The sequence below is a fragment of the Lynx rufus genome, unplaced genomic scaffold, assembly GCF_022079265.1.
Source record: "Lynx rufus isolate CCGP_SWC_20201006 ecotype Redwood Valley unplaced genomic scaffold, mLynRuf1.p SCAF_3, whole genome shotgun sequence".
In the NCBI taxonomy this organism is placed as follows: Eukaryota; Metazoa; Chordata; class Mammalia; order Carnivora; family Felidae; genus Lynx; species Lynx rufus.
In genome coordinates this window covers 37,799,621-37,825,320 of record NW_025814845.1, presented here as the reverse complement: position 1 = coordinate 37,825,320, position 25,700 = coordinate 37,799,621, and the positions used below count along the sequence as shown (strand labels likewise).

General features: G+C 35.6%; 1 protein-coding gene across 2 annotated transcripts in view; it reads right to left on the bottom strand.

Moving 5' to 3' along the window:
• Positions 1-517: 517 nt before the first annotated feature.
• Positions 518-25,700, bottom strand: part of SLAIN2 (SLAIN motif family member 2) — a 74,209-nt gene continuing 49,026 nt past the window's right edge. The window contains exons 7-10 of one of the 2 annotated variants that reach the window (XM_047090664.1): positions 19,606-19,683; positions 4,641-4,959; positions 3,458-3,547; positions 518-2,882 (exon numbers count right to left, since the gene is read on the bottom strand). In XM_047090664.1, the coding sequence (XP_046946620.1) occupies positions 3,481-3,547; positions 4,641-4,959; positions 19,606-19,683 (464 nt within the window). In that variant the 3' untranslated portion in view covers positions 518-2,882; positions 3,458-3,480. Of the gene's footprint in view, positions 3,548-4,640; positions 4,960-19,605; positions 19,684-25,700 lie in introns of both variants that reach the window. The other variant, XM_047090665.1, reaches the window with a different exon arrangement.

Genomic DNA, 25,700 nt, shown 5'->3' with positions numbered 1-25,700 from the left:
TATGCTGTATTAATGAAACCAATTGTAACAAAAAGGACAGTAAAAACTTCCAAAAGGAAATGTGGGGAACTAATTAAACTGTATAATTTTGGATATTTTCCAATTTTCCATAAGAGAAAAATATACATGATTAACTAAATAAATACATTTGGCTTGAAAATGTATTAATTTTTTCCTTTTGGAAACTCGTATATAATAGCTTTTTGCTTAATTTATATATGCTAGCTTTTTGAAAGTAGGTATCAATTCGTAGCAGGTGACAAAGTTCTAAGAAGCTACCAATTTCAAGTAAACTATAAATATACTCCAAATAATCCAAATATGAAATAAATAGGACAAGGAAACTATAACATGATATATTCCATCTCATGAAGATCAAGTTTGAAAGGGAAATATGACTTGGGTCTGTGTGTTTAAAAAAATCAGCTGAGAAATTTATTAAAACCGATTGTAGGCAACTGGGGGTGGGGAATCTTACCATATCCAGAAATTAATAAAACACTTGAAAAAACAAGTATAAATTTAATAATAAACATTATGGTCAGGCTGTTTATTAAGGAGGCAACCACACATACAAGTTCAGCTATAGAAATGTTTGCAAATCAAACTTCATGTGATCTAAAAAGGACCATGCGTAATGTCAAAAATGGACGTCTGTACATTCAATAAAAATTTAAACATACATAGTCTAGATCATTCTAGAGTTATACAAATGTCTGGGGACAAATATGTATCTAATTTCCTTTCAAAAAAACTTTTTTTTTTTTATAAAAGTGATGTATTGAGATAGTTTTAAAAAGTATCTGACAATTATGAATGGTCCCCAGTTTTACAAAATGTGATTTCCAGGGCATGAAAACTGAAAAAAGTCAACTCTTCAGAGAGTGTTTTATATTATACAAACAAGTTCTGTAGAAAAATGATCCAGCAAATGCTTGAGTTAAGAATATTTATATTTTTTTCCAATTTTTTTACACTTTTATTAACACACTTACAAAAAAATAACATTCAAACACTGAGAAAATTAAATAACTTTGGAAGCAGAGCTCATAGCCTTCTGCTTACATATAAGTGACAATTCTGGGCTGTTGGCACAGAAAAATAATCAACATTCATAAAACCTTTACTACTATATATCAAACATAAGTTAAAATCATAGGCACTAGTTTATCAAATCCACATTTCTTCTGTAAGACTAACCACAGTGAATCCTTAGATTTTCCCAAACAGAAAAATTGGCAATACACAAAGGCTTTCTAGTAAAAAGGCAATTTTTCTCTTTAGGAACCTAAAAGCCAATAGTCTGTGGTAGTATGACAGCAGGTAAAATAATGTTTTACCCAACTCAGATCCAAATACGTTTTTAACAAGTGATGAAATATTTTAATAAAAAAAAAATAGACTTTTTTTCTGATGCAGCCATTTAAAAACAAAGTTAAATAACCTGAATACTCCTTTTGAAACAGATAATCTAACTTAATGTAATGGGTATTTCAAATAGAGTTAAAATTCCTTGTAATTATTAGATTGCAGCATATTTTTCTTTTGCAATGTTGCACTGAAACTGAGACCTATTTTGTTTTGTGTATATATGATTTTAAAAAGAGACAGTGGCTAGTCGTTTTACTTAAGATTTTTTACATGAGATACCCCCCACCCGAAGCAGATGCTTTCTTTATCTTCCTCTGAAAAGCAACATTTTTTTAGTACATCATCATGTGGAATTCTGGCACCATCCTTTCCTGACCCACACCCATCACCCTCATAGTCAAGGATAAAATTTCTTCCTTGCATTGTACACCAAAATACACTAGCACTGGCAGTTTCAATCTCCAGCTGCTGGGATAACTGAATGACTCCCTATTGGTCAAGCTAATAAAAAATACCAAGGTGTCACGGCAGAATGGGGGTCTTGGTTTTAAAAGTTTTATCAATTTCTCAACCTATCAACCTCAACGCTATCCTGAATATCAAGTTTCTCATTTCTCTCTCAATATCTTTTGCCAACTTACAGAATGTCTTTGACTAACAGGAAATGAACTTTCGTTCAAATCGCTCAAATCCTTTAGGTGACCTGACAGCCAATATTTCAGAGCCATTTAAATTAAATATCTCAAAACAGACCTCACCATGAAAAAGGAGAAGCCTGCTGAAGAAAGTTTTAGTCTGGTAATTGTCTAGGAAAACCAAAATAAGTGATTTCCAGGATATACCTAAGGGCCACTAGACAGCAAGTATTTAACAGGTTAGAGTCATATATAGTGGGTTTCCTTTGTTACCAAAAATGTAAAAATTAACGTAAGGCAGAATCTAAGTCAAAAGGGACAGTATTTTCAAGGATGTTTTATACAGTTACCTAGTTTAAAGTGGATCAACTCAAGTAGGATTCAGCAGACTATACTTTCCTACCACATAACAGACCGTTGTGTCAATAGTAACAATACAACTGTCATTACCAGAGATTTTGTAAGTTAAGTGCATAGATTTTTTTCCCCCTCTCTCTCATTGTATGGTTTTGTTCCAGGTTGTAAGCACTGAGGCGGTGGTGTTTATATCAAGATTAAAGACACATACTACTTGCTCTTTCCTATCATGGTAACCTGTTAATAAAAACATGATCTCTTAGTTCTCTAACAGATATAATAGCATGTGAAGAAGTTGGCTTCAATAGCAAAGGCTATCTTTCCTGAGCCAGGAGCTATAAAGTTTAGAAAGATTGTACAACTGATATTAAGCCCTTTTGGCAATCAAAACAAACACACAGAAGTCCGATGTGTCAATGCAACGTGGTGGATGCACGGTGTAACATTATCTCGTGGCGGTGATACGTGAGCTACATCCAAAACGTAAGGTTAAACAAAATGACAGTTTTTCCAGTGAATCTGCAAAAAATAATTTATAGAATTCTCACAAATTTAGGTATCACGTTTGAAATCCCTAGCCTAGATTTCTTCCTACCCCCACCCTCCCTTCTATCTCAATCTAGTTTCTTGGAGTACTAGTGAAACATTTTACATAATTAGTCAGGATATTAGTTCTCATTAACACAAATATTTATTGATACTATTTATACAGTAAATTAGGTTGAACGTGAAGTTTTGGATAGCTTGAATTCACCATTTTCTTGTGCACAAAGGTATTCTCTCATTTACAAATGGGCATTTCTCTTTGGCATCCGTTAGTTTTTTGCCCAGATATTGGCCTCTGTCAAATATTAAAAAATCAACTTAGTTTCTATTAAACAAAACTAAATGTGATTCCATGGAGAGTGATTGCATGATTACCAAACACATCTGATGTTAAATGTCATTAAAGTGCTGCTTGATCATCTCTGTCAGTTTGTGCTAATTAAGACAGAGAGGGCTGGGATTTATCAATCCCCAGAGTCTTATCTGAACAGTCTGCATATAAAAGTTGTCTTTTAGCCTGGTGAAGGGGTATCCATGAAGCTGTGGACCTCTGCATTCTCATCTCTGCTGGTCAGTAACAGCCATCTTTCCAACTGTCATCTTTCATGCTACCATAGGTTTTAGGAGCTGGCAAGGATCTGAAATAAAGCAATTTCATTAAGTGATTTAAAAGGCTTTATGAAATGTTACCATATACATTAATTACTTTGTAGGAGGCACCCTGATCCACGAAGGTTGTTCCAGGGGATCACTGAGGTCAAAAGTCTAACCAGCTTATTCGCATCACGCAAGTCCCACCCTTGGCATTTCTACAACTTTCAAGTTTTACTGGCTGTCAGGTGACTTCACTAACATCTTTTTGTTAACACAGCCACTACAGTAAAAGAAAGGAAGACTCTCATTTCTTCCAACAGCATGGATCACCAACTTTTAATTAATTAATTAAAGGGGTGGGGGGCAGAGTGATGACTGTGATAGGAGAGACTTAGCATCACCATAATTAGAGAGGTAAAATGGCACCGTGCTTAAATGGACTTTTCAGTCAGACATACTTAGAACTGAAAGCCTTTTTATTGTGTAGTCTCAGGCAAATTACTTCACCTCATTAAATTTCTATATTCTCCTCTGAAAAATAAGGATAGCCACAGTTCAATGTTCATGCTATTGTAAAAGTGCATTAAGGTCCATAGAAGTTATTTAGCAGTGTAGCTGTTGCACTCTACTACTGAATTCAGAAATGTAATTTATCTGACAGTGACAAAGATGTGGGTAACTCAGTTTAAATGCTTACAAGATGAAAGCCTTTTCAAAGTCTGAAAACCACCCTCCTGAATTATACTCAGATTTGGTAGCTGTAAGTTTTGTCTTAAATCTCGCTCTAGGCTCTGATATGCTTCTTTATCTTTACTGAGAAACGTTATATTCAAAATGAACAAATGTCACAACCAAATTGAGTGGTTCTAACATTCTTTTTTCTAGGAGTTTTTGGAGATGCCTAATCATGTTAGGTATCTGAGCAAATCTGATCTGAACCAAAATGGTATGATACCCCGATGTCTTAAGTGATGATTTCTTTAAAACAATAAAGTAATGTTTTATTCAAATTCTACAAAGACTCTAATGGGAACTAGTAGGACTCTATGTTTGCTACCACAAGCGGTGAGGGGAGTGATTCCAGTCTACCCACTTTCCTATGCTCAAGACTGCTGGAACAGAACATTTGCTGCTTACCTGCGCACAGGCTGTGCAAGTTTGCTGCGAGGCACTGGTATACCCCCAGCAGAAGGGGCACTGGGTCTGGGCAAGCCGCTTCTCATCGCTGTTGTCCCTGCAGGTCTGGTTAAAGTAGTGCTGTTGATATTGTGGGGAGGATTTGCTGGGACTGTGTTCTGAACCATGGGCGGCCCAGGTGAAGAGGTGTTTTGTGTGAGCTGTGTTGTTTCTTGGCTACCAGGAGAACCAGAGCCATGGTTACTAAATGCTTTTACTGGTTGCCGGAGAGCCAAAGGAGACGGTGCTGCAGGGGAGCGGAATTTGCCTGGAGAAGGTACTGCAAAATGGCAAAGAAAAATCAATGCTTTTAGTAGAAACCAAATGTAAGTGAAATCAGTGCTTTATGTTACACTTGATAACATCAGTACATCTGTATTCACAACAACTCACTTGACACAAATGCAAGGAATAAAGAATATTTGTGGGCTAACAGAACAACTGGTAAGTCCTAAACAACCAAGTCCTTACTCAGAGGACTGCAACTGTCCTTCACAACCGTGTTTTAACTACGCCAGCTAGGAATCCACAATACCAAACAGAAAAGGCACTGAAGGATTTGAGGTCACTGTAGCAGCTAACCTGGGCCGCATTCTGGAAATGAAAAAAAAAAAAAAAAAAAAAAAAGGTGACTCCACATGGTTGCTAGAATTTGGAACATACTCTCCCTTCAAAAAAACATTCATGTAAACATGTATCAAGTAAGTCCTGTATCACCTACAGCATAACTTAAGATTTGGAAGTAAAACATTAAAAGCAAAATAAAACTGCCTCTATTGGTGTGTTTCGCCAAGTAGAGAAGTTCTAAGTCTAGGGGCATATCAAGATGTGTATGAAGTAGAGGATAAAGATAGTACATTCTTCTGGAATGTCGATTCTACTATGTGATAAGTTAAAACACCTTTATATCTTCCCCACCCCAAATAAATGAATATTAAAATAAATAAATAAGTTTTCAGCATAAACATTTTAAAGAACAACTATTACAGATATATATTTAAAGATATAAAGAGAAATATAAACATAAAGAGAAATAAAAGATTTTTAAAAGAATTAGACAGAACTTTTTTTTCTAATTTTTTTTTTTCAACGTTTATTTATTTTTGGGACAGAGAGAGACAGAGCATGAACGGGGGAGGGGCAGAGAGAGAGGGAGACACAGAATCGGAAACAGGCTCCAGGCTCCGAGCCATCAGCCCGGAGCCTGACGCGGGGCTCGAACTCACGGACCGCGAGATCGTGACCTGGCTGAAGTCGGACGCTTAACCGACTGCGCCACCCAGGCGCCCCTAGACAGAACTTTTAAAGATGAAAAGCTTACATCCAAAATGCTAAGTTTATTAGATGGGAATTAATAGCATTTTAGATTGTACAGAAGAGGTGCCTGAAGATACAATTAAGAATTACCTAAACAAAAGCATACAGAAAATAAAAAGACTCCAAAAAATACAATGATAAACCTTCAGTGTACAACAGGTCAAGATTATATAGTCTAACATATGCAACTGAGGTTCCAAATGGAGAGGGGTATAAGAGGGATGGAAGATAGTTGAAGAATGGCTGAAAATCTTTCAAATTTAATGGAAACTATAATATCACATATTTAAATATGTTCAAAAACACTCCAAGCATAGCAAACAGAGAACACCACATCAAGGAACATTGTTGCCAAGTTTCTAAGATGAATAATAAATTTAAAAATATTAGAATACCTTTTTTAAAAAAACAGAGGAACCAAGATAAAATAACACAGACTTCTCAAAAGAAATGAAGTACGCCAAAAGACAATAGAAAAACATTGTTTAAAGTGATTAAAAGCTGTCAATTTAGACTTCTATATCCAGAAAAATTACTTTTTAAAATTTTTATTTACATTCCAGTTAGCTAACATACAATGTAATATTAGTTTCGGGTGTACAATATAGTAATTCAACACTTCCATACAGCACCAGTGCCATCAAAACAGTGCACTCCTTAATCTCCATTTCCTATTTAACCCGTTCCCCACCCACCTCCCCTCCAGTAACCATCAGTTTGTTCTCTGTAGTTAAGAGTCTATTTCTTGGTTTGCCTCTCTTTTTCCCCCCTTTGCTCATTTGTTTTGTTTCTTTAATTCCATAAATGAAATCATATGGTACTTGTCTTTGTCTGATTGGCTTATTTTGCTTAGCATAATACTCTCTAGCTCCATCCAGGTCATTGCAAAAGGTAAGATTTCATCCTTTATTATGACCAAATAATACTCCATTGTATACATATACCACACCTTCTTTATTCATTCATCAGCTGATGGACAACTTGGGCTGTTTCCATAATTTGGCTACTGTAGATAATGCTGTTTTAAACACTGGGGTGCATGTATGCAAAACTATTTTTCAAAATTAAAGTCAAACCACAGACTTTTAAAGACAGAAGTTGAGAAAAGTTATTGCCAGCAACCATTTACTAAAAGAAATGTTAAAGGAAGTTCTTCAGTACAAGAAAAATGATACCAAATGGTAACCCTGATCTGTATAAAGCAATAGTGCCAGGAATGGGAAATACATTGGGAAATATAAAGATCTTTAAAAAAATCATATTTAAGTTTCACTAAAAGATAGCAATTTAAAATAAAAATAAAAACATACTCGGATTTAATACACACATAGAATTAAAATAAATGACAAAAGTGGCAAAAAGGAATGGGAAGGAATGAAAATATACAGTTTTAAGAGTACATTATGGGGAGCCTGGGTGGCTCAGTTGGTTAAACATCTGAGTCAGGTCATGACAGTTTGTGAGTTGGAGCCCTGTGTCAGGCTCTGCACTGACAGTGCTGAGCCTGCTTGGGATTCTTTCTCTCTCCCTCTCTGTCTGCCCCGTACTCTTTCTCTCTTTCAAAAAAAAAAAAAAAAAAGACTCTTACATTATAAGGAAGTGGGATACTGCTTGAAAATAAACTGTAATAAGTTAAATATGCAAAAAAGTGATGTATGAGAAGTAAACCAACAATAAAAATAAAGTGTAATGGTTTTTTTTGTTTTGTTTTTAAAAATTTTTTTTAATGTTTATTTATTTTTGAGACAGAGAGAGACAGAGCATGAACGGGGGAGGGTCAGAGAGAGAGGGAAACACAGAATCTGAAGCAGGCTCCAGGCTCTGAGCAGTCAGCACAGAGCCCGACGCGGGGCTCAAACTCACGGACCGTGAGATCATGACCTGAGCCGAAGTCAGACGCTTAACCGACTGAGCCACCCAGTGCCCCATAAAGTGTAATGTTAAAAGGTACTTAGCTATTCCAAAAAAATTACAAAGTAGGGATAAAGGAACAAAGATCTGAAGGGACAAAGATAAAACAAATTGTGAGACAGTAGATTTTTAAAAAATTTTTATTGTTTTTTAAATGTTTGGTTGTTTTTGAGAGAGAGAGAGAAAGAGAGAGAGAGAGTGAGAGTGTGTGTATGTGTGTGTGTGAGTAGGGGAGGGACAAAGAGAGAGGGAGACACAAAATCTGAAGCAGTCTCTAGGCTCTGAGCTGTCAGCACAGAGCTTGATGTGGGGTTTGAACTCACGAACTGTGAGATCATGACCTGAGCCAAAGTCAGATGCTTAACTGACTGAACCACCCAGGCGCCCCGGGAGACTTTACACCAACCATATTGATAATTAACTGCAGTAAATATGAATAGTAATCACTCCAATGAAAAAGTAGTGATTTGGGGCGCCTGGGTGGCGCAGTCGGTTAAGCGTCCGACTTCAGCCAGGTCACGATCTCGCGGTCCGTGAGTTTGAGCCCCGCGTCGGGCTCTGGGCTGATGGCTCAGAGCCTGGAGCCTGTTTCCGATTCTGTGTCTCCCTCTCTCTCCGCCCCTCCCCCGTTCATGCTCTGTCTCTCTCTGTCCCAAAAATAAATAAACGTTGGGAAAAAAAATTAAAAAAAAAAAAAAAAAAAAAAAAAAAAGAAAAAGTAGTGATTGTTGTTGGTATGCACAGAAAAGAGCAACATGCTCTCTAAAAAGAAACACATTTTAGACATAAAAATGTAAGTTATGAGAAAAAGGACAAAGATAACAACAGATCAAATTGATCATGAAAAAGCTGCAATGTCTATACTATCAGAAAAAAAGATTACCATCAGAGATAGAGTTCATACGTTAAAGTTGATTCAGATGAGAGCATAAAAATTCTGTGTATATCCAAAACCAGATGCACAAAACACATGAAACAAACAGATATAACTGAAAGATGGGGGAAAAAGTCTATGGTTAGATATTTCAACACCACAACTCTCTCGGTAACTGATAAAACAAATAGAAAATCAGAAAGGACACAGAAGATGAACTGGCTTGACATCTACAGAACACTCTACTCAACTGATCACAGTTCAAATATTCATCAGCAGGTGAATGAGTAAACAAATTGTGGTATATCCACACATTAAAATACTACCCAGCAATAAAAAGGAGTAGACCGCTGATACAAAGGATGACTCTAAAAATTATGCTGAGTGAATTAAGTGCCAGACACAAAACAGTACACACTGAAGGACTCCATTCATATAAAATTCTAGAAAAGGCAAATATAGTTTATGGCAACAGCAGATCAGATATTTGCTTGAGGTTGGGAGGACTGACTAGGAAGGAGTACAAGGAAACTTTTGGGGACGATGGAAATGTTCTAGAACTTTACAATACTGGTGGTTACATGAATGTGTATTTTTGCTGAAATTCAAATTTTGTGTTTAAAATTCCATCTGAATACAGCTGACTTTAAAAAAACTCCAAAAGGGACTCCACAGTACAGCATAGCTGAGAAGAATGTCTCTCGAATCAATCATGTCCTGGTCCCCAACAACTGTTACAGTCTCCTCTGGCAGAAAACTGAAGATGACCACAGGGCCTTGAGTACCCCTGAACAGCAAATTTCATGATCTTCATAGAAGATTTTTTTTTTTATTTTACATAATCCAGATTCCCCTTTCTATAGATAGTGACTATAAAAACATTTTCACAGTTCCATTCTCTTCAATCCCACCTTTGTCTCCCTTGCCAGACTAGTCTCTACCCATGTTGTTTCAGTGCCTTCCTGGAGGATTACTGAGTAACCAAGGCTCTAATTCATCTAGTCACTACCTAAGGATGGGGCCTAGACCTGCTCCCTAGTACCAACTCCATAAAAGCCATCTTTAGTCCTAGCTTTTCCCATAGTTGGGAGTCTTTCAACCAGGTTTTTGTTTTCGTGGGGATGCAGGTTTCAGATAGGAGCAAGAATAAAGTTCAGAGGATCATAAGTTTCAAAGAGCATTCTGGAAAAGTCTGAGCAGTCGGGGAAGGATGGCAAGGAGGTCAGATTAAAAAATGCACTAAAACACTGTGAATGACAATCTGTTAAATGAGGGCTGACTGAAGAGTTCTAGGCTTCCTTCTTTTTTTTTTTTTAATTTTTTTTTAAACGTTTATTTATTTTTTTGAGACAGATAGAGACAGAGCATGAACAGGAGAGGAGCAGAGAGAGAGGGAGACACAGAATCCAAAACAGGCTCCAGGCTCTGAGCTGTCAGCACAGAGCCCGACGCGGGGCTCGAACTCACGGACCGTGAGATCATGACCCGAGCCGAAGTCGGACACCCAACCGACCAAGCCACCCAGGCACCCCTGGGCTTCCTTCTTAATGGCAACTGTTACAATGAAGTTAAGAGTGTTTCATTTCTACAGGACAGCCTTGTATGCACTGGAATACATCTATAATGCTTTGAATGTCTTACCCAAACCTTATATTAAAAATAGGCTTTGTGGGGGCGCCTGGGTGGCGCAGTCGGTTAAGCGTCCGACTTCAGCCAGGTCACGATCTCACAGTCCGTGAGTTCGAGCCCCGTGTCAGGCTCTGGGCTGATGGCTCAGAGCCTGGAGCCTATTTCCGATTCTGTGTCTCCCTCTCTCTCTGCCCCTCCCCCGTTCATGCTCTGTCTCTCTCTGTCCCAAAAATAAATAAACGTTGAAAAAAAAAATTTTTAAAAAAAAAAAAATAAAAAAAAAATAAAAATAGGCTTTGTGAAAAGCATCTTTTCCTCTGGCAAAACTTCTGTTAATAGTTATACCAGGGAAATGATTATTTCCTGAAATTTTTTAAAAATGTGAATCTCAGACTTCCACTTGGGAAAAAATGGGATAGATGTATTTTTCCCTATTTCTCCCACTTAAGTATAATTTAAAACCCTGGGCATGATATTACAGAACAGCCATAAGAAAACTGTGATGTGGAGAGGAAAAAGGAAGATTGCCTTGGGACTTTGGGATGAGACGAATGATATGGTAATGAGTTGCTAGGGTTTTCTTTTTGCTTCATATATCCCAGATTGGAGCTGAAAAAGCTGGCAACCTGGAAAAGCCATCAGATGTGACAGACAAAATAAAAGCCTACTCTCTCTAGCCAAAGAACTGGGAAAGAAAACTTTTAGATGGTAACTGTTCTACTGCAGCCAAACACCACAAACTGTAGCCCTACTCTCATCCCCATCAGCAAAGGCTGGTGAGGTATCTAGACTTCTATCTTCTTGTGAGGTTCCACCTTCTTGTGAGGTTTAACAAGGTGCCACAACACCTTTTCCAGGAAGGTGTCAGACAAGATAGTAACCAGATATTCTCTCCTCTCCTCATGGGTAGGAGTCAGAGGAGGTCCAATGGAGAGTCAGGACTCTGATGATTGCTCAGTGGTAACAAGACTACCTCCATCACAGTGTGAGTGGAGACTGAGTGGGGAGCCAGAACTCCGACCTCCACCCACCTGGCTTCTCCCTCTTGGGTGCCAACAAACACTGAGTAGAAAAACTGGGCTTCTATTCCCACCTACCTGTAATGAAATGCCCCCAAGACTCATCCACCAATGCATGAGTGGTGTCAGAGAAAGACACATAAAACCAGAAAAAACAAAACTAGAAATACAGTATCAGTGATACTCAGTGAGAGATATATATCTATCTATATATATATATCTATATATATATATATCAAATGATATATATATATCAAATTATATATATATATCAAATATATATATATATATATATCAAACCCCATGATCAAATGGGGTTTAATCAATCAATATAAGCCACCACACTAACAGGCTAAAGGAAAGTCACATGATCCTGTCTATTGATGCAAAAAAGCATCTGACAAAATTCAACACATATATATTCATGATAAAAATTCTGACAAAAACAGGAATGGGGGAACTTGAACTTGATAAAGAGCATTTACAAAAAATCTACAAATACCACTGTACTTAATGGTGAAAGACTGCTTCCCTTCTAAGATCAGGAACAAAGCAAAAATATATGCTCTTACCACTCTTATTCATAGTGCTGCAAGTTCTAGCCAGTGCAATAAGCAAGGAAAGAAAATAAAAGGCATATAGTTTTGAAAGAAACATTCTCTGTTACATCAAAAATCCCAAGGAATATACAAAAAGAACGCAATTTCCAGAAATACTGAATTCAGTAAAGTCACAGGATAGAAGATTAACATATAATAATTGACTGTATGTAGTAACAGTAATGAATTACAGAAATCAAAATTAAAAATGCAGTAACACTTGCATTGCTCCCCCCAAAAAGAAATACTTAGAGTAAATCTAATAAAAATAATAATAATTAAAAAAAGCTCAGCAAAGAAATCTCAGCAAATATCACAGGTTAGCTGTGAAAATCAAATGAGCAATAGGTATATAAATAGTTGGTAAAATGTAAAATATTACACAAACTGTAAGGCATACTATGTCTGTGCCTTCCTTATCTAAGGAATATTAGTGCCTTTCAACCTGTTGCAACTGAGTTCTCTGGAAAGATATTCAACAATGCCACTCAAGACAGTTTCCTAGGCCATCCTTATAAATTAACTAAAACACAGGGATCAAATTAGGCTCTATTGCCCAAATTATGACAATAGGTTATAATTTCTCTTTACTAATTCTGGATACTTAAATCAAAGCATCAGATGAAGAAGGCATGTTATCTACTCAGAGCAAGAATTAGAACTCTATTTATAAAACTGACATATGACTGAGAATGCTAACCTCGGTATTTAAGTCACCTCTAAAATGAAATGGTGAGTGACGTGAGGATTCATATTTTTTAAAACATTCATTTTTGTCTTTTAATAAGCATTTAATAAAAATGTTAAGTCTTCTGAGGTTTAAAAACTACAAGAGGCACTTTAGAATGGGAGTAACTGAGTAAACTATGTACTGTTTTTAGCTTCTTGATAAATATTCAGAGAATTTTTTATAAATAATATATCTCGGGGTGCCTGAGTGGCTCAGCGGGTTGAGTGTCTGGCTTCAGCTCAGGTCACGATCTCGCGGTCCGTGAGTTTGAGCCCCGCGTCGGGCTCTGGGCTGATGGCTCAGAGCCTGCAGCCTGCTTCCGATTCTGTCTCCCTCTCTCTCTGCCCCTCCCCCGTTCATGCTCTGTGTCTCTCTGTCTCAAAAATAAATAAATGATAAAAAAAAAAAAAAGAAAAACAAGAAAAGAATTGGACATAAATCATTCCAAAATGAAGTCTAAGACAGTAAGAACACAAGAGTCACCATATGTGACAGGTTATACTTTAAGAGAAATAGACAATGAAAAGCAACTTTTATAGAACAAGAGAAATAAGAAAGATGGAAAAGGATTCAAGAGAAGGCAACAGATACAGAGGACAGGCAAAGAACATCTGACATATGTCCACAAGAGTGCCCACAAAAAAGAAAGCCAATGCAAGAGAAAAGAGTATTAAAAACTATAATTCAAAGACCATGTCTGAAATTTAAATATATGTGCAACTCCATAGTGAAAGAATATACCACATATCTGGGGAAATCAACTCAGAATGACCAACATTAAGAAATATTCTCATAAATTATTAAACTTTAAAGGAGAAGAAAACATCCTTTGGATATCCAGAAAAAAAAAAAAAAAAAAAAAACAAATAGATGTAACAGAAACAACTTTTTATTCCTGACAAAAATGGAGTAATATATTTAAGACATTCAAGGAAAGAAATTATGAGCCAAAGATTTCATATCTAGCTCATTAATTTCAAATATAAAAAGGGCAGACAAACTTTCATCAACAAAAACTGAGGGAGTGGATACTGTTCCTATAATTTTTTAAGGAATCTACTAGAGAATGAGTTTCAAACAAGAAAAATGATTGGTGGCACAATAATGTACACACTAGCAGTAAGCATCAAATATATATTTAAATGTACAGCTAAGACTAAATAAGCTACATAAAAGAGTACAAATAACTATTTAACTTGATAATGTTATACAGTGTAGCCATTTAAAAAAAAGGAGTGAGCATATGCAAAAGGCTTTATAGACTATTTTCAGTAATCATATTGTACGGTACTATGCTACTATTTTCCCCAGATTTTGTGTATAATATAGGATAAAACAAATTGTTAAAAGATATTCTAGGGGCACCTGGGTGGCTCAGTTGGTTGAACATCCAACTCTTGACTTTGACTCAGGTCATGATCCCAGGGTAGTGGGACTGAGCCCCGTGTGGGGCTCTGTGCTAAGGGCAGAGCCTGCTTAGGATTCTCTTACTGCCCTTTTCCTCAGCTTGTGGGCTCTCTCTCTAAAATGAATGAATGAATGAATGAATGAATGAATAAATGATATTCTACGTGTTGATGAGAGACAGGATTCTCAGGGCAAGATAAAGATACAGATGTAAATGAAGAGATTAAGTAATTACCCTTAAGCCCTGAATTTGAATATGAAGTATTAGCATGGACTCATGAAGGTATTCAATCTTAAAAACTATCAAACACAAGTAAACACATACATTTATTAGCTCTAGTAACTAAAAAGATCTAGAAACAATGATCAAGCTAGTAGCAATTAGTACAGATAAAAACTCAAATTTTGGGGGTGCCTGGGTGGCTCAGTCAGTTAAGCATCTGACTTCAGCTCAGGTCATGATTTCACGGGTTTGTGAGCTCAAGCCCCTCATTGGGCTCTGTGCAGACAGCTCAGAGCCTGGAGCCTGCTTTGAATTGTGTCTCCCTCTCTCTCTGGCCCTCCCCTGCTCACACTCTCTCTCTCAAAAATAAACATTAAAAAAACAAAAACAAAACAGAACAAAAAATATATATATATCCCCTCAAATTTTGGTTTTGAAATACCATTTCCTACCAAAGGAAATCAGGAGTTTGTAGAAAAACAACTAAATACAGGTCTATGGCAGGACATGTACAAATGTGCCATACCAGTTGGCAAGAATTTATCAAAGACTACTAGGGCTGTGTCAAAAAAGACTTGAGAGCCAACTTGAAGAACCAAAGTTGGGAAAATATCCAGAATGAATCAAAACACATAAAAAATATTTAAATCTGTAAGTTCATAATGATAAATACTTAAGAAAAATATTGGTCACCTTTGGAAGATGGTAAATTGCCAATTTATTTTGTAACTGGTAAAACAGTGAGAAAGAATATGCATTTATTCAGAATTTTCTAATGAAAGTATATTGTTGTGCTAAGGGCAGGGCCTGCTTAGGATTCTCTCTTACTGCCCAAAGAAAAAATTTCTTTTTATATATACATTAAAAAAAAAAAAAAAAGGAATGTTAGAATTGAAATAAACCAATTCTGCAATACCTAATAAAGTAAGGATATCGGCATTAAGTATCAATGACTGCTAATATCACAAAAAGGAGGCAATCTTGCTTTATGCACCTGTGGCTAAAGCAGCACCAACACCTTAGGGCAACATCTCTTGCCCTAAAATAGCAAAACTGAATCCAGTTAAGCATCTAAATCCAATTACCAATTTATGGGAAATACAGAAAAATCTGCTAAATGACATGGAAAGATATCAGCAAAATCCAGCCTGTGTATCTACATCCACATCTCCAGGACAAATGATCTAGCGGCTTCTTCAAATGAACTTCAAATGAACTTAACAAGGGGGAGTAACGAGTTGGAGGAAAACTATAAATTAAGAGAAACTTAAAAAGACATATATTAAAGATGCAAAACTACAGTTTCATTACTGGATGATAAAAATCATACAGAGAAGTAAGGAAGTGATTGCTATAAAAATTCAGAAGAAAGGCTACTCTGGGGGAGCAGGTCAAGAGAGGACTGTGTTTGGAAGCAGTTTCTGAAGCAGCAAGTTAGAGTCTCCTGGTATGAATGGTGGTCACAAGGGGGTTGCCTTATAATACTTCATTAAACTCTGTATATATTATGTGGTTTTCTGAATTTGAGTTATACTTTAAAATAGCACAAATTTAAATAAACAGATTTGTAAATTAGAAATCCTTTTAAATTTATTAATCTTAAGTTCTTAGAAAAATGTACTAGAGTATATGAAAGGACAAGTCAAAAAGTTCTATAATCTCAGAATATGGAGAGAACTATTTTAAAAGGGTTAATGTATAACCTGAGGAAAAACTAGAAAGTAAAGAAGTGCACTAAGTTATAGTTTTACTATTATAAAAAGTGTTTCCTCTCATGGTAGCAGCATTTTTGCCTTACCTATAAACTTGGGGGCTAGGAGAAATCAAAATATAATGAGGTTAATCAGACTGTAACTTAAATATTCTAAAATGCAGTCAATATTTAATGAGAAAAATAAAGGCACAAATTTCAGAGAAAAGAAAATTCTGACCTAGGTTTTCTCAGCAAAAAAACCATGTAGTCAAGACATAACTAAAGAAGAAAATATAATCTTGGAAAATCACAGAAAAACTTATCAACTCTAAATATAAGTAAAATCTATTCAATTATCATTCCAAAAATAGCATGAAATGACTAACAGGAATTTGTATGTTTGGAGGGAGCCCTGCACCCTCTCTCTTCCCATTCTCTCAATTTTATGTAGCAAAATCATGGGAAGGGGAGCTACTCCTATCATTTTAACTATATCTAAAAACTCTGTACAGCAGAGGCTGGCTTTGACTACAACTATAACAGACAAAAAAGTAAAGAAGGATGAGAAAGGCGGGGGGAAGAAAAGCATATAATGAGTAATCTTGTTTATGATACAGATTCAATAAATACTTGTGAGTTGATGAAAAGAGAATACAAGAAATTTTAGATTTTGGATCCAAGTTAATGGCAAAATTCCTAGGTTCTCCATTTTCAGATAGTCTGATAACAGCATTTTAAACGCCTATCAATATGGCCTCTTATAAACACTGCTTATTTCACTTTAAATATTCAAAATATAGTGAATTAAAGCAGTGCTGGACAACCAACATTCCGTCCTTAGTTGCCTCTCTCCTTCTAAAGTACGTTTCTACATATGAATTTGTCCTGATCTATACATTCACTTTTTCTAACTAGTCTTCACTTTTTCCTTCTGACTTGGTGAAGTCTCTACTTTGTTTATTTCCTCTTCGCTGTGTTCCCAACAAGGAGGAATGAATAATATCTCTTTGTCAAAGCAGTTTAAGCAGTCATGCCTATGAAGACTTAACAATACACAATGGATTTTTTCTTTTCTTCAAAGAGAGAAATAGGCTGAAGAAACAAACAAAAAAACCTTGCAAGAAGAAAATGCGGAGGAATGTGTCCAGGCTTCCTTGAGTTAGTGGCATGACTGTGTTCATTCAACAAATGTTTATGACGTGTCTCCTTGTGCCAAGCAATACACTTTTACTTCCCTTCCCATATTCAAACTCCAGCTACTACTAAATGCAATTAAAATCAAAGTGATCATATTTCCAATTGTTAAGGGAACCACCTTCTCCCTCTTCCCATGATCCTGTGAGTCCTTAAAATAAGTACACCAACTTTCTAGAAGATGTTATAGGCTCATCACCATGATGGAACAATTGATTTATGTGACAATTTACTATCTAGTCCATGTGTCTTTAGTCCAGGTTTAATGTACCAAAGGTACCTATGAACATACGGTATCTGAATCTCATCTGCCTCACATCCCTATTCTTATAGAGAATACCACACAGTCCAATGCAGACTCCTCTTTTTCAAAATCTAGGTATGAGGAAAAATTAGAAAATCCACTTGGCCTTGGATCCAGGAGGTATTCTCCGATTCAACGTTTCCAGTAATTAACCTAATATTTTCTTTTTCATGGGGCTTGTACTCAAGACTCAAGAGTCGCATGCTCTACCAACTGAGCCAGCCAGGCACTATTAACCTAGTATTTCAAATCCTATTGTATATCTGTGTCTGTTTTTCAATTGATTCAGAATTTCTAGTAGTATAAAATGATCATCCCAAAGCCATAATACCAACCAAAAAATATGAGTCTGGATTAAGTTAAATAAGAGATTTAAAAAAATGAAATAAAACAACAAAACCCAACACACACACATACAAAACTTTCCCTTTACTAAGTCAACTAGGTAGGTAAAGGTACCAGGAATTATGAGATTGGGTTTTCCTGTCCATCTTTTCATAGAGGGTGAGAGTTTGGTGGCTTAGAGTCACAAAAATACATAACCTCCACGAGCAAAAGCAAAAAAGAAACAAAATTGGCCAGAAGTTTTGATCTTATTAACCTAATAAATAGCAAAAACTCCTTAAGTAAAAACCGAAAATTATTTAAATCTACCTGATGCCCCTCAAAATTATAAAGCAGCTTACAGAGACATACAACAAAATTTATACAAAATTAAAATCCTCTGTTTTATTATGGTATAGTAATGATTTGTGCTGTTTTAGATACCACAATCCTTTCATGCTCCTGTTTTCACCTATTTCTCACGCCCCAGAAGTACTCAAAAATATCTAGAAGTCTCAAAAACAAAGAAGCATAAGGTCCTCAAATAATTTCTATAAAGACCCTTTTCTATAATGATTCCTAGTATGTCACCTTTTCTATCAAAAGAACATATAATATCCAGTCGGTTATATCTGACAGTACCAGAAGACATCTATATTGGAGGGCTCTGATCAACTTCTGGTATTCAAAACACAAATATTCATGTATCCAACATTTCCACTTGACTATTCTCTTTCCTTCAGATTCTATTATCTAAAATGATTTCCTTAAGTCATATTTAATCCAAATGATTACCAAAACACTTACACACTAATGAACTTGCTAAAATATCTATTTCAGTACTTCAATACCCATATTAACCAAATCTTTTTCTTTAACAAATCAAATCTCAAACCTCCTCTTTCCACATAATGTCCTTTAATACTTTATCCTCCTCATATATCTTTGTTACTTATTGAGTTTTGAAGCGGTCAGGAAATCTACATGTTCTGGACAGGGGAAATACTATCCCCACTGCTTGTATCTATTATGACCCATTTCCTCTGAGGCTTCTGTTCATTTTTATTACTGCTGGTCTATGCAATTCCACGGTATTTCTCCAATTGTACTTCTTTCTAGCTGCCCATACATCTAATATAATCTCTTCAAACCAATATGATAGCTTTGGTGTCCAACCTTTAACTCTCAGTTCGAAAAAAGCTACTACTCCCATAAGCAGTTCAAACATTATCAGTTCACTGCAACAACTTGTGATTTAACATTTACCAACTTCTAATGTGAAAGCATTCCCATTTCACCCTACAGATACGTATATCCAAAAGTCAGAAGAAAGAAATTTACACACAAAATGTCTGGCATTTGGTTCATTTTAAGCATTTATTAGTTCATCTATATTAAGTTAAACAATGACCTTCAGTTTTAGATTGGTAAGAAACATGATAAATTCTCTAATAGAAAATATTACATATCATTTATTCCTTTCAGTAGAGCAACCCAATACATACCTCTGGAGAAAATCGGTTTCTTCTGGATTTATCCAAGTAACAGAGAATAAATCCACATTAGTTTATTTAAAAAAAAAAAAAAAAGACTAAAACGTGCCCTATAAACATCACTGACTCAGTATGCCAAAAGATATGAGATTTAACTAACTGTTAGACCATTTGCTGAAATGTAAAACTCAGTAAGAGGCCGTAGTTACCTCTTTTTGTAGATGAAGTTTGAAGCAACTGTTTGGCTTTGAGGGAAGTACGAGGCAAATTTTTCAGCCTTTGCGAAGCTGTTGAAAAATAAGGAACTGTAATATTTGCCTGAAAGGACAAGATAAAGGCTATAGCTTCTGTAAACGTGAATATTTTAATACATACTTGAAAATTTATCAAGGAACAGAAACCGTAAGGTGAAAATATGTTAGACTCCTAGAAGCAGAGGAATCTGAAAGTGATGCTTAGTGCATTAAGTTGGAAAGAAATAGGGATGGAAATCTTAGTGCAAAGTGCATACTTTCAGAAACAGTTTCCTATAGATGAGAAAATCTACAATACTGTAAGCCAATCAAAATATTAAAGAGAAAACAAACCACCGGCAAACATGCTACAGGATGCAAAGAATATAAAGCTAATTAAGTAAAAGTGATGAACACAAGCACACAGTATAGAATAAAATAAAAGTAGTACTTGTTCAATGCAAAAAAGCAGACTTTGGCGAAGCAGTTATTGTTAGATGAATTGCCCTAACATAAAACAGTAATCTCCATACTCAAAAAGGAGAAGAAAACTCAGAACCAGGCAGGTACTCAAGGGAGTCAAAATCCAGTGGCTTTAACACATTTAACATCATCTTGCTGTAGAATAAAACTAATTTATACTTTAGACTTTGGGTAGCAACATATCTGGTCTGTGCACATATGTATGTGGGGTGGGGAGGGGTATATGAGGGGGGCTGCACAGTGTGTGTTGGTGGGATTGATGGGTTTGGAAGAGTCAAAGCATCTCCTTCTTAAAGTGATCAATGAGAAGTTCTAAGCTTTCTTCAAAACTCCTAATCTATTAACTGTAATGAAACTCTCAAAAGTAGCAGCTCAGAGCCATCCAGAGTTAAAACTCACTACAGCTTCACTGAACTGAAAAGTCCCAAACCTACCAGTATAGTCGCCTATTTAAGTGGTTCTAGAATGTCACTACTGATTTGAAAGTTGGATTTCATATACCTCTGGGATTTATATGCCAGAGAGAGAGAGAGAGAGAGAGAGATCCCACAACCATAAATCTGGCCAGCATTTAAACAATCACTGGGTTGATAAGGGAATACTTGATAATACCATCAAAGAGAATTAAGGAGAATTTCTCTTTTGCTCTATTGCTTAACCCTATCAATGCTGAAAAGCTATTGTTTCCCTACTGTCTGAGAATAAATATTTTTAAAGAGTAATAAATGTATGTGATTTCAAATTTACAGCACTCCACATGTTACTGTAGTTAAATAAGACATCAATTTAGCTTAAATATTCCCAGGAAGACTAGTAAAAATTTCTCCAAACCTTAAAAAAAAAGTCAGTTTTATAATTACCTCATATCTACCCCACAGAAATACAGGATGCCATCATCATTGAATATTCTTACATATTTATTCATATATCCTTTCAATCATTCATAGGGTCATTCATTTACTCATTCATTCACTGCTGTTTTTCATTCTTTCAAATATTTAATTATCTACTTTATTTCTGGTACTGTTTTAGGTACAATAGATTCATTTAATAGCCAACTAGAAAGACAAAATTCCTACTTTCATGGAACTAACATTCTGGAAGGAAAGGAGAAATAAATAATAAACAAAGAGTCAAACAGTCATATAGTGATAGCTGCTAAGGAGAAAACTAAGTAGGGAAGGCAGAGAGGAAATGGGAGATATAAGTTGTGATCATAAATAGGGTGATCAGGAAAGAGTTCCCTGAGATGACATTTGCTCAAAGATCTGAAGGAAGGCAGGAAGCAAGCCATATAGATATCTGGGGAAAGCATTGCAGATAGAAGGAAAAGCCATGGTATAGTACCTGAGGTAAGAGTGTGCCCAGGAACAGGAAGTAGGCCACTAGGATTGGAATAGAGTAAATAAGGGCAAAAGGTCACCGACTGTATTTACGCTGGCAATCCACAATACCTATCAACAACTGAAATTTTTTAAATGAGAGCTTAACATCAAATAGAATCTATAATTTGTTTTGGAAAGGTCATACTTAAATTAATAGCTATGATAACTCCAATGAACTTTATTTATCCCTCAAGTTTCATGGGTCACAACATGAAAACTATCCAATGGGAATTTGAAGAATAAGATTGCAAATAGAATCAGGCAGTGTACTCTAAATTTGTCTGATAAAATTTTTACAGAAGGAAATGAGTGAATTTCCTAAGATACTACATAGCCTTGTATTACCCTTAAATAAGAAAACCAAATTTTTATCTGAATTATCAATCTTAACTTGATCAGTCTTCTAAAGACAAAATTATTTTTAAATGACAAAGTGTAGTAAATTGAAAGTCTCCAAATCCTTCTAAAATAATAGAATTCAGTGTGTTAGCTGTTTAAAAATTCTTACGGTTTCCTTGGTTTCTCTTTTAATACTTATATAATTCCAATCAGCAAGACTCCACCGTGAAAAGTAACGATGGCACAGTAAAAATATCATTCTCTCATGCTACCATTATTTAGGTTAAAGTCTTCCTCCACTGACCAGTTCCAAAAACTTTTGTATTTGTGTTAAACATACACCACCATTTTCCGAGTCATTCTAGCTCAAAGTTTTCTTACTTTATTTCCATTTAGTCATCCATGCAGTTCTGTAGATCTCTTCCTTTACATCTCTACTGTCTCCTACACATTTAATTCAGACCTTCATCACCCTATTTTTGAATGAGAACAGTGGCTTTTTGGGTCTCCACTTTGTGCATGTGCATCGAGGGAAGGACAGTGAAAGTGCTGTCCCACCCCCCAACTCCAGTGTAGGCAGTAAGTGAGTGAATGGTCTGTAAGGAATTCAGAACAACAACAACAAAAATATCCCAGCTTGATCTGTTTTTTTATCATCATCATGTCCCAGGATTAATAATCAATGTCAGTAATAAAATGCTCCTCCCTGAAGAAAACAGTTTGTTGGCCTAAGTTATAAACACTTGCTGCAGTTACTGTTGCCTTTTAATAGCATATATGTAAGATTTAAATGAACATATTTTAATACTTATGTTTTAATATATATTGCATTTCACATGAAAAATAATTAGAACTCCCAATTATACAGTCTTCTTTAAAACAGGTGGATTCCACTACATGTTTCTTTCAAAAAGTTCATAGAGATTTGAAATCAAGTTCACTTAGCACAGAATGTGCCTTCAACGCCCTGTGGTACAATAATACATTCCTATATTTAGACAGATTAGAAATAAACAACGATGGTACAGTGATTATAAAGTCAGTGAAACAGAATATGAGTTACTTCAATATTGTCATTGTATGTGACTGGGTACTATTTAAGATATTTCAACTGTGAAGGCATTAGATTTGATCCCCAAAGGAACTAAGACACAGACAAGAGGACAATTTCTGAAATGTATTATAAAATGGAATTTTATGAAATTCTGCCATGCTTATCATTATGTTGAATATTTCCCTATTTGTATAACAGTTGCCTGGTGAGGGGCGGGGGAACCTTCCCAGGTTTAAAAATTGAAGACTATTCTTCAGTCAAAATGAGTGATGATAAATTGATAAATCTGACTGTAGTGTTGCTTTGAGCTTCAATATGCAAGATCAATTCTGACAAAGATCAGTTATTGACAAATTTATAGAAACTAAACCTGTAATATTCATTACTGTGAAAGACTAATAAAAACATACTTTCCTTTAGAAATGATTAAAAAATACTAACCCGTTATCTTTTTTCCATTATAATGCTGACATTATGATTTATTTACTAACAGTTATAAAGTTCAATAAAAGAATATTTTCATTGCCTGCATTTCCCCCAGCCATTATTATTATAACTCATTCTATTATTGTTGAACATAATTTTGTCACATGGGGAGATGCTAAAAATAATCTCCAAGTATGAAATACTAAATAAACATAAGTCACTATAAAAGATGTTAATTACTGCTAAGTAAAATGACCCCTGTTCCCCCTAACCCTGCAATGACAGTTTGTTTTGAAATTTTTATTGCTTACAAATTCTCAGAGTAACCCTTCAATCCTCTCTTACTCCCCACCTCTCATCTTCTCAGTGTTACCAAGTTACATCTCTTCTACTTCATTTTTTAAAGTTCATCCAGATCCTATCACCTCCTGCACCACTGCCTTTGTTCAGATACTCATTTCTTGCCAGGTTTATGCAATAAACAGGCTTCTAAATGTTTCTAGTCTCTCCTCCACTTTAATCCATTCTTCACATTGCTACCAGAATGGATTTTCTAAGAAGTAGTAACCTTGATTAAAAGCCTATCATGGCTCTCCACCCTTACAGGATGAAATCCAAATTCCTTATTAAAAATCTCCCAATCTGTCCCTGGTAGGTATCTCTCCCATCCTACATCACTGCATCCACTAACCATCTTGCATCCTACACTTCAGTCCTACAAAATCACTATAATCAGGATGCTATTCTTAAGACTTCATTACCAATCGTACTGTCGGGTAAACCTGTCTTTCTTTTCTTCATGTGGTCTCATAAGCTCTTCCTGAGCTAGCTGAGAGATAGCTTCAATATCTTTCCTGAAAACCTCTTTACACTGCTGAGTTTAATGCCTTTGTTCTGTTCCCACAGAAGTTCTTGCCAATCACTTCCTGCTACTGAAGGGCACGTGCTGTCTCATTTATATTTATAACCTCAGAGCTTAGAACATAATATACACCCAACAAATACCTGTTGAATGACTAAGGAACACAAGAGTGGATAAAACCCAGAGATCTTAACTAAGCATTCTAGATCCTCCTAATCTAGTGGTTCTCAAACTTGAGTATGCCCTAGAGTCAGGTGAGACACTTCTAAAAAAATAGATTCCAGGTACCCATCCCAGATGTATTCAATCAAAATTTACAGAAGTGCCAGAAAAACTACATTTGTAAAACCTCTTTGTTATTATATAACTGACTCATCATTATGTTCCTTATTAAAAAAAAAAATCTACAAATATGTCATTCTTATATTAGCCCATTACACAGGTTATTCATGTGTATTTCTTTGAATTTATGTTTCATAATTATGTAAAATTCAAGCATAATCTTTCAGTGTTTGGTTCTAAACAGTATCTGGATGAGGATTCCTTCCCCATGGGCCTCAGAAAGTCTGGTTATGCATAAGCTGGATACCGCACCCCCTTCAGTGAAAAGTCCAGAGTAAAATACTGACCATACATCTCTTCTCTGCGGGAATACTCTGTATCCCATGCAAAATTATTCCTCTATTTGACGAAATGTAAGTAAGTGGATAAATATTACACTGGGTTATCTTACTCTTTTGTAGTAATTCTACAATTAAGTAATTCTAAATACTACAAAGTATTTGTAATTCAATTATGCTCCAATAGAGTCATCCAAGAATTTGCAGTTAAGTCAGCATGATGTAATGCAAACAAATATTGGGAGGAAATCAGGAAACTCAGAGAGGAGTTGGAAGGAGGGAGTAGTTTTGCACTTTTCTAGTTATATGCCATTGCACATGTAATATATAAGTATCTCTGCTTCCTCTCTATACAAAATAAGAAATGGGCTTTTGTGAAGTTCAAATGAGATAATACATGTGAAAGTAAACATTTAAAAATACTAACCAGAGTCTGAGTATTATTTTTTTTAAACAAGCAGATTGTCTCAGGTTTTTCTCCCTCCTCTTATTTCTGAACCAATATTCCTATAGCTTTCTGAAAACTAAATTTTCTACTGAACCTCTAGTAGTCTTAGAAAGAAGGCACTAGTCTTCTGAAAAACTGTCCCTGACAAACAATCTTTCCTTTAACTGGAGAAACAGAGAAAATGGCATATATCCATGACCTCTGCAATGCTCTGGTTTTCTTAAACTTTTTAAGTTACTCACATTTTCCAAATATAAAAGTCAGAAATTGGTAACAGCTATAAAAATGAAAATATATTAGAACTCTCATAATATTCATGTTTGAATGCCAGCATCCACAATAATGCAGCCACAGCAAATAAGCATATAAAAAACAGTGATTGGCATAGTACAAGGCAAAAGAAGTGGTCCCGAGGGTGGAAGTAATAGCAACCTTGCAAAGTTAGGTTCATGCA